We start from the raw sequence: 16,305 nt of genomic DNA, 5'->3' as shown, positions 1-16,305 counted from the left end.
AGCTCTGTATGGTAATTTAGGACTTAGGAATGTGTCCAGATATTGATTTGGAGGTCCGTAGGTCATTTCGGCTTGAATTGGCGAAAGTTAGAAAGTTGAAGGTTTGAAAGGTTGAAAAGTTTGACCGGGAGTTGACTTTATTGATATCGGGTCCAGATTTTAATTCCGGGAGTTAGAATAGGTCTGTTGTGTCAAGTATTACCCGTGTGAAAAATTTGAGGTCAATTGAAGTTGGTTTGGTATGTTTCGACATTATTGTTTGAAGTTAGAAGTTCATAAATTCATTAGGCTTGAATCGATGTGCGATTCGTGGTTTTATTGTTGTTTGATGTGATTTGAGGCTTCGAGCGAGTTCGTATCATGTTTTAGGACTTGTTGATATGTTCGGACGGGTTCCCGGGCGTGTTTCGGATTGAATTCGGACCATCTACTCTTGAATTAGGACTACCGGTTCTTTGTTCTGGTTTCCTTCTACGCATTCACGAAGGTTCTCCTGCGATCGCGTAGAGTCCATAGGCATTGCTGGAATTTTTCTCTTCCCATTTGCGAAGATAGGGGTGTGATCGAGAAGTGTGCTAAGCTTGAGCATCGCGAACGCATGAGGTCTATCATGTTCGCATATAAGGAATGTGAGGTTGGGGCTAAGGCACGCATTGTTCATCATGTTCGCGTGGCCCGGGACGCGATCGCGAAGAAGGTTTTATTGAGACGGGGAGATTTGTTCTCCGTGATCTCATGTGTTTGTCCGCGATCGCGAAAGAGGTTAACTAGGAAGCAATGTTAAAATTCCAAAATGAGGGTTTTATCTCATTTTTTATCTTTTGGACCTAGAGAGCTCGGTTTGTGGCGATCTTTTGAGGGATTTTCAAGGAAATCATTAGGGTAAGTAATTCTAACTCGAATTTGGCTATTATACATGAATTCATCTTTATTTTTGTCATCTAATTAGTGATTTGAGTTGGAAAATTTTGGAAAAAATTGTGAAACTTCATAGACCAAAGTTTTGGGATTTGAAAGGCGATTTGAGGTCGGATTTGAGTAATTTTTGTATGGTTGGGCTCGTTATCGAATGAGTGTTCGGATTTTGTATGTTTGGTCGAGTTCCGAGATGCAATCCTAGGGTTGACTTATTGAGTTGACATTTTGTTTCTCTTTAAAGATTGCAACTTTATTGTTCGGAATAACTTCCTCTAGTTTGTATTTATGGTATGAAGTTATTTTGGCTAGATTCGAGCCATTCGGAGTTGGATAATCACGGGAAAGGCTTACTAGTGGATTGAGTTAGCGTGTTTTGAGGTAAATGTCTTGCCTAATTTTGTGGGAGGGAATTACCCCTTAGGATTGGTGTTGTTTGTGTTAATTGTGATATATGAAAGTCGTGTGCGCAAGGTGACGAGTGTGTACACGGGCTAAATGTGGTAATTGATCGGCTTTAGCTATGGCGATTCTTTCCATTCTTTTAAATTGTTTTTCCATAACATGTTATATTTATCCTCATTAGTCTATCTTCACATGCTTTACTTGACATCGTTAACACTTGTTTCATCTCTTACTTGCTAATTGTCTTTACATGTTTAGTTGAAGTTATTGTTCTCTCAATTCCTTATTCATTGTTTAATTGTTAAGATTTCTTTAGTTGAAGCTATTATTCTTGAAATATCTTATATTTGAGTTTTGGTGTTGAAGTTATAAAGGTTGTGATTTACATTGAGACAAGGTTGTAAACTTGTTGAAATACCATTTTGTTGAGTTATTCACTTTCAAATGCTATTGTTGAGACTCTTATACATATTGTAGTTGAGCCGTGGGCTATTTATTGTGGAAAACACTATTATTGTTGACTTCTTTGGCAAGTTGTGGTATTGGGAACTTGTGGTTCGATTTGTGATATGTTGCGATGTTAATACGCATGTGGTGGTCTAAGGATTTGGGGTTGAAACACATGCGGTGAGATAAAGTGGGCTTGATATGCGTGTTGCTAGTAGGGGAACTACTTGAAGCCACGCGGTGTGATAAGATGGGCTAAAACACAGGTAGCTATTTCGGGAAAATAATTTTCAAAACTAAATACAAGGCTTCTGCGGTGATATAAGGAAAGATTATTATTTAATTTGTGAAGTGAGACTACGAGGCGGTACCTCAGTAGTGATTCTTGTTGATACCTTTCAATTACATCACCTGTGTTTTGTTCGCATTGTTTCCTTGCATTTTATTCTTTGATTTCTTTCGTGACATCTTAATTGCCTTAGTTCAGTGTATCATTTCCATTATTTTCCATTATCATACTATATATACCTGTTCAGTTTTTCTCATTTATGCCAGTAGCATCTTGACCTAACCTCGTCACTACTCTACCGAGGTTAGACTTGATATTTACTGGGTACCATTGAGGTGTACTCATGTTACGCTTCTGCACATTGTTTTGTGCAGATCTAGGTACCTCATCTCAGCCTAGATACCAGTGAGACTATATCAGATTTGGAGACTTCAAGGTATACTTTCCGCCATCCGCAAGCATTGGAGTCACCCTCTATCTAGTTCTATTTCATTTTCCCTTTTTTTTTTATAGATATTGTTCTATAGGGATGTTCAATATACCCTTGTAGAGCTTGTGAATTGGTGTCACCGGATTTTGGAAATTTTGTTCTATTGAGTTACGGGGTCCTTTTTGTGATAGTTGTTGAGTAATTTGAAAGTTTTATCATTTTTTCAGTTAAATTATGTATGTATGTTAGGCTTACCTAGTCTTAGAGACTAGGTTCTATCATGACATTCTACGGAGGAAAATTAGGGTCGTGACAAGTAGACTACCTGAAAACAGAAAAACTGCCATCAGATCCCAAGGAATCAAAATCCATGCGCACCATAGTCGCCAGGTTCAGTTTGGTTGAAGAGAAATTGTTCAGAAGATCATTCTTCGGCCCACTAGCTAGGTGCTTGGGTCCGAGAGATACCGAATACGCCATGAGAGATCTCTACAAGGGAACTTGCGGGAACCACTCGGGGGAAGAATCCCTTGTCCGAAAGTTGATAAGAGTTGACTACTACTGGAATGAAATGGAGAAAGTCGCGAAAGACTTCATACATAAATGCAATGAATGTCAAAGACATGCACTGATGATTCATCAACCGGGAGAGATATTTTACCCGGTCATGTCGCCATGGCTCTTCATGAAATAAGGAATGGACATCGTCGGTCCCCTACCATTGGTGCCCGGTAAAGCCCAATACATACAACTCATGACCGATTATTTTTCCAAGTGGTTCGAGGCTCAGGCATTCGAGAAGGTCCGGGAGAAATAGGTCATTGACTTCATGTGGGATCACATAATATGTTGATTTGGGATACCGACTAAGATTGTTTGCGACAACAGAAAATAGTTCGTCGGCAACAAGGTACGTAAGTTTTTTGAAGACCACAAAATCAAGAAGATACTATCAACTCCTTACCATCCTAGCGGGATCGGGAAGACCGATTCAAAGTAAAATAAGTCTTATGGGCATACCGAACGACTTCAAAGTCGAGTACTGGAGTGAACCTGTTCTCTCTAGTCTATGGAAATGAAGCCTTAATCTCGGTCGAGGTAGGGTAACCAGGCCTCATGTTGCAGTATGCTAACGAAATGTCAAACGACGAGGCCATGACCAGGAGCCTAGAATTATTGGACGAAAGGTGGGAAGCTGCCATGGTCCGTTGGCCGCCCAGGAGCAGTGAGTAGGGAGGTACTATAATTGAAAAGCTAACCTTAGTGTGAAGAAAAGTAGCACTACACACCAGAAACCCAAACGACAGGAAATTGGGTCCGAATTGGGAAGGATCATACAGAATTGCCGGAATAATCGGGAAAGTCTCGTATAAACTCGATTCGGGAAACGATGTACAACTACTGAACAATTGGAATGTGGCACAATTAAAGAGGTACTACTACTAAGGTACAAGCTCAATTCCCTTTTCAATTTCATTATATGACGGACTAACTTGTGCAGGTACTCGGCCGAGGGCCAATGTGACTATTAGGTCGAAAAGTACGTGTTATACTCTTTTTACCTTGAATCGGTTTTTTCCCGAAGTGGGTTTTTCAACAAGTTTTTTAACGAGGCAATAGTAAAACGTGCTACCTTAGTTTTAAAGGCCGGCCTAAAACCAGATTTGCTGATTGTTTGCACCGAACCAAAAATATTCGAGCCCTCACAAGTTTGGCCTCAAATACTGGGGGCCATTAACCCTAGGTTAGGATCTTTATAAGGTGAAAGCACTTAATATTAAAATCCAAGGCTTGGTAGTTAGGATTCGTTGTAAGGGTCAAACGGTCAAATGAACAGTACCCATATAGCCCACTCTAGCCACGATACAAGGCTTATGTGCCTCCGATTATGTACTCTACATACAAAACAATGAAAGAAATTTCTTTATACTTTATCACTATGCATTTCGCTCCATCGATGCATCACAACGGATCCCAAAGTCTAAAGCCCACAGGCTACCCCGACTCGGGGACTATTGTCCGATAAAAAATTAAATGGCCCGGGCTATCAAATCCGGGAGGCACCGAGCCTATTAGGCAGGGCCAGAACATGAAAGGCTACAGCCAACCTAAAATGGCTCGGAGACGTCCGAAGTCCGTACTCATAAAGTAAGGCCCTTATGTAAAATTAATACCTAATAAAAGGTTAACCTCGGCAAAACATCGTCGTGTATGACTGAACACTCAAGTATCTTAAAAGCCTTCGATTTTTATCGAACTTTCGAAGCCACGAACAATCCAGAGTTTCCATCGAAATCGATCCTCATTCAGGCTTCCGAAGAATGGATGCTCCAGATTACGTTTAATTCTATGCTATGACATTAAGAACGATCCACAAATAAAGTAGAAAAATTTGCAAATAGATGCTGAAAAGTAAAAGATACGGTGTTGCCAAAGGAAATTTTTTATATATTCAAAAATTATTTACAAAGGCACGATAAAACGACCTCAAAATAAACAAAAAAGAAAATGTACAAAAAAGGAAACATAAAATTAGAGCTAAGGCATATTCGCCTAATCTTAACTGGAGCTCGACTCGGCACCAGAACTTGCAAAACCTTTGGGCTCATAAAGTTCTTTTGCCTCAGCCTCAAGCCTATTGGCCTCTTCAATCTCGACCGACAGGGTATCTCCTCATCGGTTTTATACTAGGCGAGCATTTCTTTAACCTCGGAGGAATCAATCGAGGTTTCCTCTAATTTGGAATTCAGCACAGTTTATTCCCGGCCAAGATTCTCCCATTTCGAGATGGTCGAATCTAGTTGCACCCGGAGTTTGGCATTTAGCCGAGACCACTTGTCGGCCTTGTCCTTTTGCCACCTAGAGCTGGTCCTTGACCGAAGCTAACTTCTCGTTGTAGCCTCTTTTTTTGAGGCAAGTAGGTCCATCATGCTCCTCAGTGCCTCAGTTGTAGTCTTCACCTCGTTCATCTCGGCCCGGAGCTGGTCAATCAAGTCTATCTTCTCTTGGACCTGAGAGGTTGCGTCGTTAGTCACTACGCATAACCTCTCATTTTTAGCCTAAAATATCCTTACCTTCTCGACCAGTTCGACATGCTCTAGTTTCACGGAAAAGGTCTTCTTCTGTTCTTTTTCCAGATCGGCTCAGAGAATTGGAAGATCCTTAAGGGCCTCGTCTTTTTTTCATTGAGAACCATATGCATGTCCTTCTGCCGGACTTGCACTTTGAGCTCGAACTCGAGTTGGTTGACTTCAAGAACGAATGAAGCTTTCATGGTGAAGCACTGAAGCCTGATAAACAAAACAATAAGATCGTTAAAGCATGTTGAAACTAAGAAAGATCCGCAAAGGGCACAAGGAATAGGAAACTTACCTGGTTCAGTGCCTGTTGTGCCTCGTTGAAGAGGCTCGATGTGCCTACTTTGTTCATCTTCACCTGGCCCTCCTTAGTCACCAAGCAGCAAAGATAGCAGGACACACCCACCAGAGCAGACAACACGCGGGTGCCCGCCGGGATAGTAAGCATGAACGTTCTTTTATGGTCGGGGTCCATACTAAGAGCAGGGAACTGCCTCACCAGCTTTAGGCTCGAGCTCGACTCACATGCTCTAGATGGCACATCCTTTTTCGGGACCTCCAAGTGACCAAGCCCGGAATAATCCTCCAACGCACCCTTGTCCATGCCGCCGAAATACATGTTGAGGGCCTCGTCTGTGCCCCGTGTTGTCTCATTTGACTTCTCCTTGTCGGCCTATGCCTCGTCCAACATTGACTCTGTGTGAGACGGCGATTCCGCGAAGTCAATGATGCCAACTACTTCTTTCGAGGCGGGGATAGTTTCTCGGGAGGCCGTAGCCTCTGATTTTCCTTCTGGCTTCCGAGCTAAAGTAGCATCGACCACCTTCCTCGGTAGCCACCTACTCTCCTTTGTCAACGATCGACCCATGAGCGATGAGCTCGAGATCATCATCTTTAGGGTAATCCCTGAGCCGGAAGAGGGAGTCGGGGTCCGGTACCCTGGCTCGGGTACTTTTCTTGTTGCTTTTTTGGACCTGGAGAGTTACCCTCATCTTTTTGACCTCGACGTCCAGGGAACCAGAGGATTTCCTCTTTTTCTTCTTCTTCTCCTCCCGTGCAGTAGCTCCGGACTGTCCCGAAGAGGAGGGTTCGGCAAGTGAGGACGGGGCCTCATCCTTATCCAATGGCCGAAGCTCAGTGGTCTTGGGTAAACCTGTAAAAGAGAAAAGACTTAGTAGAAATAAAAGCTGAGTATGAAAGTAAACTTGTTCAGAAAGAGCACTCACCATAAAAATGGGCCTCCCACTTGATCTTTGAAAACTTGTGCCATTCACGCTCAAAATACGACATTCATTTGCAGATCCCCTCGATCCACTCCTTGAAACATGGCACTGCATTGGGAACTTGGGTGACTGCTGCACAACGATAGGCACATGCAATTAGAGAAAGAATAAAGGAAGTACCAAGTACTCAAGAAGGAAAGAAAACTTACGGGTTAAGTTCCATTTTTCAAGGAACGGTAGAAATTCAGGGGGAATGAGGTCTTCGGTTTTCACCCGAATGAACTTCCCCTGCAAACCTCGATCTCGATCTTCATCAATACTCGAGAACGGAGCTTTGCTTGCTCGACGGACGAGCTTGATCAACCCCTCTTGAAAAACTCGAGGACTGTAGAGACGAAGCAGGTGGTCGAGGGTAAACCGCGGTGCTTCGGTGTTGTTGGCAAAGTGGCAGAGGAGAATTACGATACTCCAAAAGGACAGGTGGATCTGCCAAGAGGCAAACCTCATACCTTTTACATAAGCTGAGGATTATAGGGTCTACCGGGGTAAGCGTGAAGAGGTAAGTGTAAATACTTAGATACCCCTCCCACATGAGTGGTAATGTCTTTATTAGGCCCGGGAACGACCACCTCTATACCTTCCCAGTGGCAGTCCTCCCAAACTATACGGAGTGTATCTTCGGTAATGGAGCAAATATACCTCCATGCCCTTTCGCCTCAGTCCTATTAAATGGAGGCTTTCTCAACTTTGAAGTCGTTCTCAATGGAGCAGCCCCCGTAGATGAAGCTCTTCAAAGGAGGCTCTGGGGCCACCTCGGGAATGACCACCTCGGCATCCATGGCCGTGTTGGAAGTTGAAGGAACGTCCTGCTGAGGCACAAATTTGGACCTTTTTGCCATCAGATTCTGGAAAATATAAAGATTTGAAGGTAAGAATGAAGATTTGAAGGTGAGGATGAAGATAAGAATGAAGATTTGAAGGTCAAATTTGAAGATTTGAGGAAGGAGTATGAAGATTTGAATATGTAAATATAAATATATAGGAAATAATATATGAAGGTTGGAAGGAGTTAGGATTAAGTGAAGAATTCGATGGTAAGTCAAGGAGCTTTGGAATCGGTAAGTAAAAAAGTGAAAAGGAGATCGAAGCTTTTATAGAGAAAGGGTAATCAATGTGTGACGTTTCGCATTCGGGGACGATCAACTTACGGCTGACACGTGTCCAAAGTCAGAACGACGAGACTAATGGGACGTTTCGTTGACACGTCAACTCGGTTCTAGTGTACGGAAGAAGGAACAGGGTTATTTTATCACTTTCCCTCGCTTCAATAAATCTACTCTTTGGAAAATGAGGAGACTATCTGTGTATGGGTAAAATCGGGGGCGGAGTTTTCCCCTTGTCCCCGATGTGGAAACAAGGGGAAAGCATGTCCCGACATGATTACAATCGAGGCCCAAGAACCTCTCATATCGAAACCCGAAGGAACGAACGATGTATTCGAGATCGGGGACGGTGGGATAACGGATCCAGACCAAGTATAGCTTCTGGACCTCGGAAAATACGGAGAATGGTAATGCATGACGAGTAGGGGGGCGTAATGTTCGGTCTCAATCGGATATTACGGCGCGAATCCTGTCCAATATCAACCACGGATCGAGATTTACCGAAAAAAGAAGATTTTTACCTCTACTTGGACTTGTACTAGGATTGAAATTCTCCTACTATATAAAGGGGAAGGTTTTTTTTATTCTTACACATTGTGACATGCAAATCAAAGTAATAAAAGTTTACTTTTGTCTTCCAGCTATTGTTCAAAGTATGATTCATTTGTTCTTTTCCCTACTCGCGACCAGGCTTGTACCGAAGGTCCAATCGAGGACGAATTCTATTGGTTAATCTAAGATTAGACTTGGTCATTACATTGCGATTGGTTTGATCATTTATTTTATTTTTACCTCATTTATCTGTTGTTCTGAATCATTCGTTTTGAATTAAATCATACCGCGTACAAATTTAATTGTTACTCATTTTTGATAAAATAATTAATCCCGAAAACAATTGAGTAGACATAGACCAAATTCTTTTAAAAAGTACACGAATCCTTTTCATAATCTAGATTAATGAATGCATTAAGGTACCAATAACTATCAGGTCCCCCCTCCCCAGAGCATTTAACACATCTGAAAAATTATAAATAATACCTACCATAACAAGTGAAGTTGAGGTCACAATACACTACAGAGAGAAACCATTAAACCAAGATATATAAAAAGTACTCTACAAATAAAAGTTTTCTTTGGAAATCAAGTACTTAATAACAGTAAAAGAATAAAAAATACACCTACCGCCATCCCTGTCACAGATGAGTATTTGAACGTTTCGACATGAATTTCGAAAATTTCAATGTCAAAATTAACAAGTATGTGAGAGCCTTCTTTGTACTCTTAATTGAAGTTGTGTTTGTATATGCATTTTACTTGAAAAAAATTAAAGTTTATGAGTGAAAGAAAAATTTCACCCAAAACTTGCCCAAACGAGTTTTTGGAACTTGAAAGCTTTTCAAGAACTGATCAAATTTCACGAACAAATAATATTTTAAATTTTTGAAAAAAGTAAAAAAAAAATTATATCCAAATGAGAACATAGTTCACCCGATAAATAAAAGATTTGGAGCTTTTACCAATTTCATATAATGGATTTTGAATAAAATGATTTAAAATTAATTTAGAATTTTAAATTTTGTATAAGAAGCTAAGCATGTAATCCAAGTAGTTACATAAATCTCAGAAACCAAAAGAAAAACTAGAAAAGATAGAAATTTATGGGTTCTTTAACAGCTTCACCACAATTACTAGTAGTAAACTTCAATAATGAAGAACTAAGACCAGGCACAGCCACTTGGGAATCTACATGTAAAGAAATCAGGTTTGCCTTTGAAAACCATGGCAGCTTTATAGCACTTTATGACAAAATCTCACCCCAACTTCAAAAATCCATTTTTCAAGCTTCCCAACAATTATTTGAGCTCCCTTTAGAGAAAAAAGTCCTAAATACCAATGAAAAACCTTATCATGGTTATGTTGGCCAAATTCCATTTCTACCTCATCATGAAGCTTTTGGCATTGACTATGCAACTACTTCTCAAGGTATTCAAAGCTTTTCCAACCTCATGTGGCCTCAAGGAAACGACTTTTTTGGGTAGGCAAATTCAGAATTTCAATTTACTAGGTTCAAAATACATATGATATATTTATACCGCGGAGTACATTTTTAATAAGTACTTCTTTTGGCATACGCACATACATTGTTCGATATTGCATGTCTTTCTTGAGCCGAGGATCTATCGGAAGATCCTCTCTACCTTCACAAGGTAATGGTAAGGTATGCGTATACATTATCCTCTCCGGACCTCAATTGTGGGACCGCACTGAATATGTTGTTATTGATGTTCTATACATTGTTCAATATGAAATCATCTCTAATCACGACTTTGGACTTCGATTTATACTTAGAAAAATAATTCTTTTGTTTTTGTTTTTGTTTTTGTTTTTGTTTTTGTTATAGTGAGAATTCGTTGATGTTTTCAAAGATTGTGGCGGAGTTGGACCAGAAAGTTGTAAGAATGCTATTTGAAAGCTATGGAATAGGGAAAAACTGCGAATCGTACCTTGAATCAACCACGTATCTACTTCGATACCTGAAATATGACGCACCAAATACAAAGGAAAATAGTATGGTTTTCCCCCCACATACTGATAAAACATTCACGACCATACTATATCAAAATCGCATTTCAGGCTTGGAAGTTCAAACTCGAGATGGACAATGGATAAATATGGAGTTCCCACCCTCTTCTTTTGTAGTCATGGCTGGTGAAGCATGCAGAGTAAACTTTAAACTAAGCTTTATTGCGACCTCCAATGTATATATTTTTATTTTCTGTCAGTTAAACTTTTTCTATTTTATAGGGTTGGAGCAATGATCGCGTTCTTACGCCTGTCCATAAGGTGATTATGGATATAAGTGGGAATGAAACAAGATACACTGTTGGAATATTTACTTTTCTAAAGGATGATAAAATGATAGAAGTAGCAGAAGAACTAGTTGATGAAGAACATCCATTGCAGTTTAAGCCATTTGTTCATATAGATTTGATCAAGTTTTTTGACACAGAACGTGGTCGGAGATCGCAGGATTTACTCAAAGACTTCTGTGGTGTTTAATTATTTAGTACTAAATAATATCGTAGCTATTTTCCATGTAATTTGTGTCTGCTTTGGTCTCGTTAATCTTTGGATTTCCGCCGAGTAATTTACTTCTGTTGCTTGTGTGTATAATGAATCCAATAAGATATTGTACTGATATACAGTTGTGCAATGTGTTCTCTTTTTTAGATGATGAATATCGTTTGTTAATTTTTTAAAATTTCGTGGGAATTAATTAATGCAGATGAAAAACACCCTGATTTTTAATCTGAAGGTTAGATCTTACTACTACTCCTCCTCTGCAAAAGCCTAGTGCATGTGCTCAGAGGAATTTCCTTCACGCTGTAATTTAGTGACGAAAAGACATTCTGTTGACCTTTTTTTGTTTACAAACAAAATAGTCACCTATTCCGGTGCGTTTGGAGTCGAAGTGTACAAGTCCCCTCCGATTTATAAGTTGCATTTACGATTACGATTTATAAGTTAGCATTTACTAATTGCGATTTATAAGCCGCATGCACTAACTACAATAAGTCGCATTCACTAATTCTGATTTAAAACTCGCATTTACAATTACAATTTATAAGCCACATTCCTAATTGCGATTTATACTACTAATTCGATTTATAAGTCGCATTGACCAATTGCGATTACACATTTATTAGTTGTGATTTATAAGTCACATTCATTGGTTACGATTGTCCACTAATTACGATTTATAAGTCGTATTAGCTAAACGCAATTTATAAGACGCATTCAACGCGATTATAAGTTCCCTCCAACTAATTGAATTTATAAATTGGTCAATGCTCTCATCACCTCCGGACAATTCAACTTATAAACCATTCCCTTTCTAGTTCCACATCACACCAATAACCCAACCATGCCTTCTATATTTTTTTTTTTCTAAGAAACTCGTGTGCTGGGGAGTTCCCAAATAATTAAAACGGTCAACTAAAAATTGGTATAGTTGATGCCTAACCACCACTGTCTCTAACCGGAGCATAAAAAAACTACAATCACGAATAATAGCGTCATATGAAGGGTAACCTTGTTCAAGGCTCTTGATTTACTTCTGACGAGTCTGTCTCAATCTCTATTTGAATGAGCTGAAGCTCGCGTGCCAATTGGAGGCCTGCTTTTAGAGCAAGTAGCTCAGCTTGGATAGGATATGATGCGTAGGTATAATCGTAGAAACCGGCCACCCAATCTCCTGCATTGTTTCTGATGATCCCGCCTAGATCACTGCGTAGCTTATTATTCTGAAAAGCTCGATCAGTGTTGAGTTTAAACCATCCAGAAGGAGGTTTGTGCCAACTGACTCTGATAGGCTTTTTCTTATCAAAACTTTGCTCTTTGGCTGTGAGGAGTTTGTATTCCATTGCCTGTTGAAATACGAGTTTAGGACATAAAATGTGGTTAGTATTTTCCTCATTATTCTTGTTTCGATTATTCCAGATGCTCCATAGTGCAAAAGATAAACGATCCGCCCAGTTGATATATTTGTGATGGAGTTGATCTTAAGGTCTTTAATTGCGAGCAACCAATGAGTGTCTCCACTAGTTAGAGGGTTAGAGACAACTAGGCTTTCCCAAAACGCTTTAACTATAGGACAAAGTATGAAGATATGGAGGATAGTTTCGCGATCATTTCTACACATAGGACAAATATCATCGATATTTATTCCTATATTGTTGAAATAGGATCTGCAAGGGAGTCGATCATGGTAGTATTTTCAAAGAAGAAATTTGATCTTTGTGGGGGTGTGAATATCCCAGATCCAGGAGAAGTCCTTATTGCTATTGCTTTGATCATCAATAAGCTTATAGCATGAGCTATTACTAAATTTACCACTAATGTTGAGAGACCATATAGGGACATCATGGTTGGTATCATGTAAAGAGGTTGGGATAGTATTAATATGGTCAGTAATTCTACTAGGAAGCACAAAGGATAACTTGAAAAAATTATAGGTTTTATCCAGTAACAAGTCTTTGATTTTTAGATTATAGTCACTGATATTAAGGGGTCCATGGATTGAATTCCTAAGAGATTCACTATTTGGGATCCATCGAGAGTTCCATATGTCTATTGTTGACTTAGAGCAAATGGACCATAAAATCCCTTTGCCACAGTAATTCCAGCCCTTAATAATCGCACTCCAAAAAAAGAAGTATTAATTTTCCTGGTCCTTGTGGCGTAGTTAGCAATAAGAAGATTAGACCAAGGAGCATGCGGGTTGTTTAGCAATCTCCAAGTGAGCCCTGTGAGTAGAGCCAGACTTTTAGACTTAGTCTTTTTAATACCAAGACCCCCAGTGACTTTATTCCTAGTAATATCATTCCAGCCTAACAAGTGCAATCTCTTATGATCCTCAGTACTGCCCCAAATAAAGTCTCTTTGAATTTTATCAATAACCTTTAGAATTTTTGATGTAGAAGAGTAAATTGCATTGTATGATTTTGAATAGTATTGAGGGTAGAAGTGTAACGACCCGACCAGTTGTTTTAAGTATTACAGCCCCGTTTCCCAGTTTACTGCTCAATTTATACTTTACAGTCATTTTAAGACTTACCGGATTAGTTGGTTTAGGTCCGGAGGGAATTCGGAGTGAAATGAAACACTTAGTCTCATAATTAAAAATTTTAAGTTAGAAAAGTTGAGCGGATGTGGACTTATGTGTAAACGACCTTGGATTTGAATTTTGATGATTCCAATAATTCCGTATGGTGATTTTGAATTTAGGAGCGTGTCTGAAAATTTATTTGGAGGTCGGTAGAGGAATTAGGCTTGAAATGGCGAAATATGAATTTTTGGGAAGTTTGACCGGGGGGTTGACTTTTTGATATCGGGGTCGAAATCCGATTCTAAATATTTTAATTGGTCTGTTATGTTATTTATGACGTGTGTGCAAAATTTGAGGTCAATCGAACTTGATTTGATAGGTTCCGACGTCATTTGTGGAAATTTGAAATTTCAAAGTTCATTAAGCTAGAATTGGGGCATGATTCGTGGTTTTAGCGTTATTTGATGTGATTTGAGGCTTCGACTAAGTTCGTTTGATATTTTAGGACTTGTTGGTATATTTGGTTGAGGTCCTGAGGGGCTCGGATGAGTTTCAGGATGGTTTCGGACCATTTCTAGGCCATTCTTAGTTGCTGATTTTTGGCCATAGAGGTATGCATCGCGATCGCGGACAAATGGTCTCGATCGCAAAGAGCAATTTTGCTGTTTGGGCACTGTGAATCGCGATTACGGAAGTCTTTTCGCGATCGCGTAGAGGAAAATCCTGTTACACTGACCCAATATTGGAAGCTTATATCTCGCAATCTATAAGGAATTCGGAGATGATCTAAAAATAAAAGTTGTAGCCCTTTGTGTCTAGTTTTTAAAAAGGTAAACTATTTTTTATTTGGAGCTGTGTACAAAAAGTTATGGTAGATATACTATAGGCTATCTGGGAAGAATTTAGAAATCTCTGTTGTACAGGGCTGACTTTGAGAGCTTATATCTCGCAATCTATAAGGAATTGGGAGATGAGAAACAACTGAAAGTTATAGCCGTTGATGTCTAATTTTCAGAACGTTAAACCATTTGCAATTTAGAGCTTTGTACAAATTGTTATGATCATTATACTACAGGCTGTCTGGAAGAGCTGGGCACTTGTTCTTTGTGATCGCGAAAGGCAAATTTTGGGCTGGAAATTTTTGTGCTTCGCGATCGCGAAGAGTAAATGACTGGACAGAAGATAAAATTGTGGGGTTTGATTTCTTTCTTTATTTACAGATTTTGGAGCTCGGATTGGGCGACTTTGGAGAGGAAATTTTTCACACAACTTGGGGTAAGTGTTCTTGACTCCCTTGTGATTATATTCCATGAATTAATCTTCGTTTTTGGCGTTAGATTATTGATTTTTCAAGAGAAATCGGAGGAATTTCTACAATTTTATAAAATAAATTTTCGAGATTTGAACACCGATTCGGAGTCGGATTTGAGTGAAATTAGTATGGTTGAACTTGTAAGTGGATGGTGTAACGACCCGACCGGTCGTTTTGACTATTGCAATGTCGTTCCCCCATTTAATACTCAAATTATGAATTACAGTTGTTATTTGGCTTGCCGAGGTAATTGGTTTGGGTTCGGTGAGGCTTTGAAATGATTTAGAGCGCTTAGTTCCAAGGTTTAGAATTTAAGTTGAAAAGGTTGACCGGATGTTAACTTATGTGTAACGACCTCGGAGAAATTTTGCTAAGGAAAATCTTGTCGAAAAATGGTCATTTCTGCGACCACTATGCGGTCGCAGAATCACTCTGCAGACCGCATAATGGTCGCAAAGTGGTTCGGGAGAGGGGCAAGATTTGAGGAAAATATGCGGTGCACCATGCGACCGCAGACCTGTTTTGCGGTGTATTATGCGACCGCAAAACAAGTATGCGGATCGCATAATGATCGCAGACCAGGTTAGTAACGCCCAGCTTTGGAGGCCAAATTATGCGGCCGGTATGCGGACCGCATACCTGTTATGCGATCACATATGTGATCGCATAACTGCGTTGGAGCTTCCATTCTTTCTAATTTTTTACCCGATCCAACTTCGATTTATAACCCTTGAAGCTCATTTTTTTAGCCAAAATCTGATATTTTAGAGAGAGGTGAGAGCATTTTAGAGAGAGAAAGTGAAGACTTAGTCATTTATCCATCAATTCTTGTTCAAGGTTTGAAGATTTTACAAGGATCTTGCTAGGGCTTCAAAGAGGTAAGAATTTCATTGCTCAATCCTTCAATTTCGGGTTTGGAATAAAAATAGGTGATTTATAGTATGATTCTTGGGTGTAAGAGTATTATGTTTACATACCAATAAGGTTGTGGAAGGATTATTAAGTTCAAATGGGTACGGATTGGGTTGAAAATGGTAGAAATCTTCATAGACTTTAATTGAAGATTTGAGGGTCGGGTTGATGCCGGATTTTGGTGAAATTTATATGGTTGGACTCGTGGTTGGATGGGCATTCATAATCTGTAACTTTTGTCGGGTTCCGAGACATGGGCCCTACGGGCGATTTTTGATTTAATTTTGGATTTTATTGGAAAAATTAGTATTTCCTTATGGAATTAATTACAATAATTTATATTGCCTGATTCGTATTAATTATGGCTAGATACGAGGCTTTCGGAGACCAATTCTCGTGGCAAGGGCATAGCGAAATAAATAATTACACAGGTTGAGGTAAGTAACAGTTATAAATCTGGTCCTGAGGGTTTGAAACCCTGGATTTTATGTCATGTGATTATTTTGGAGGTGACTCACATGCTA

The 16,305-nt window shown here is 39.6% G+C and overlaps 1 protein-coding gene across 1 annotated transcript; it reads left to right on the top strand.

The window, feature by feature from the left end:
* The first annotated feature begins 9,554 nt into the window (after window positions 1-9,554).
* Window positions 9,555-11,188, top strand: LOC104108739 (probable 2-oxoglutarate-dependent dioxygenase AOP1). The gene is made up of 3 exons (XM_009617849.4): window positions 9,555-9,984; window positions 10,351-10,672; window positions 10,755-11,188. Exons 1-3 carry the CDS (start codon window positions 9,608-9,610, stop codon window positions 11,007-11,009), a joined length of 954 nt encoding a protein of 317 aa, XP_009616144.1. The 5' UTR covers window positions 9,555-9,607; the 3' UTR covers window positions 11,010-11,188.
* The last annotated feature ends 5,117 nt before the right edge of the window (window positions 11,189-16,305 follow it).

Source organism: Nicotiana tomentosiformis, chromosome 6 (genome assembly GCF_000390325.3).
Source record: "Nicotiana tomentosiformis chromosome 6, ASM39032v3, whole genome shotgun sequence".
NCBI classification, from domain to species: domain Eukaryota; kingdom Viridiplantae; phylum Streptophyta; class Magnoliopsida; order Solanales; family Solanaceae; genus Nicotiana; species Nicotiana tomentosiformis.
This window is presented reverse-complemented; position numbering and strand designations above follow the sequence as displayed.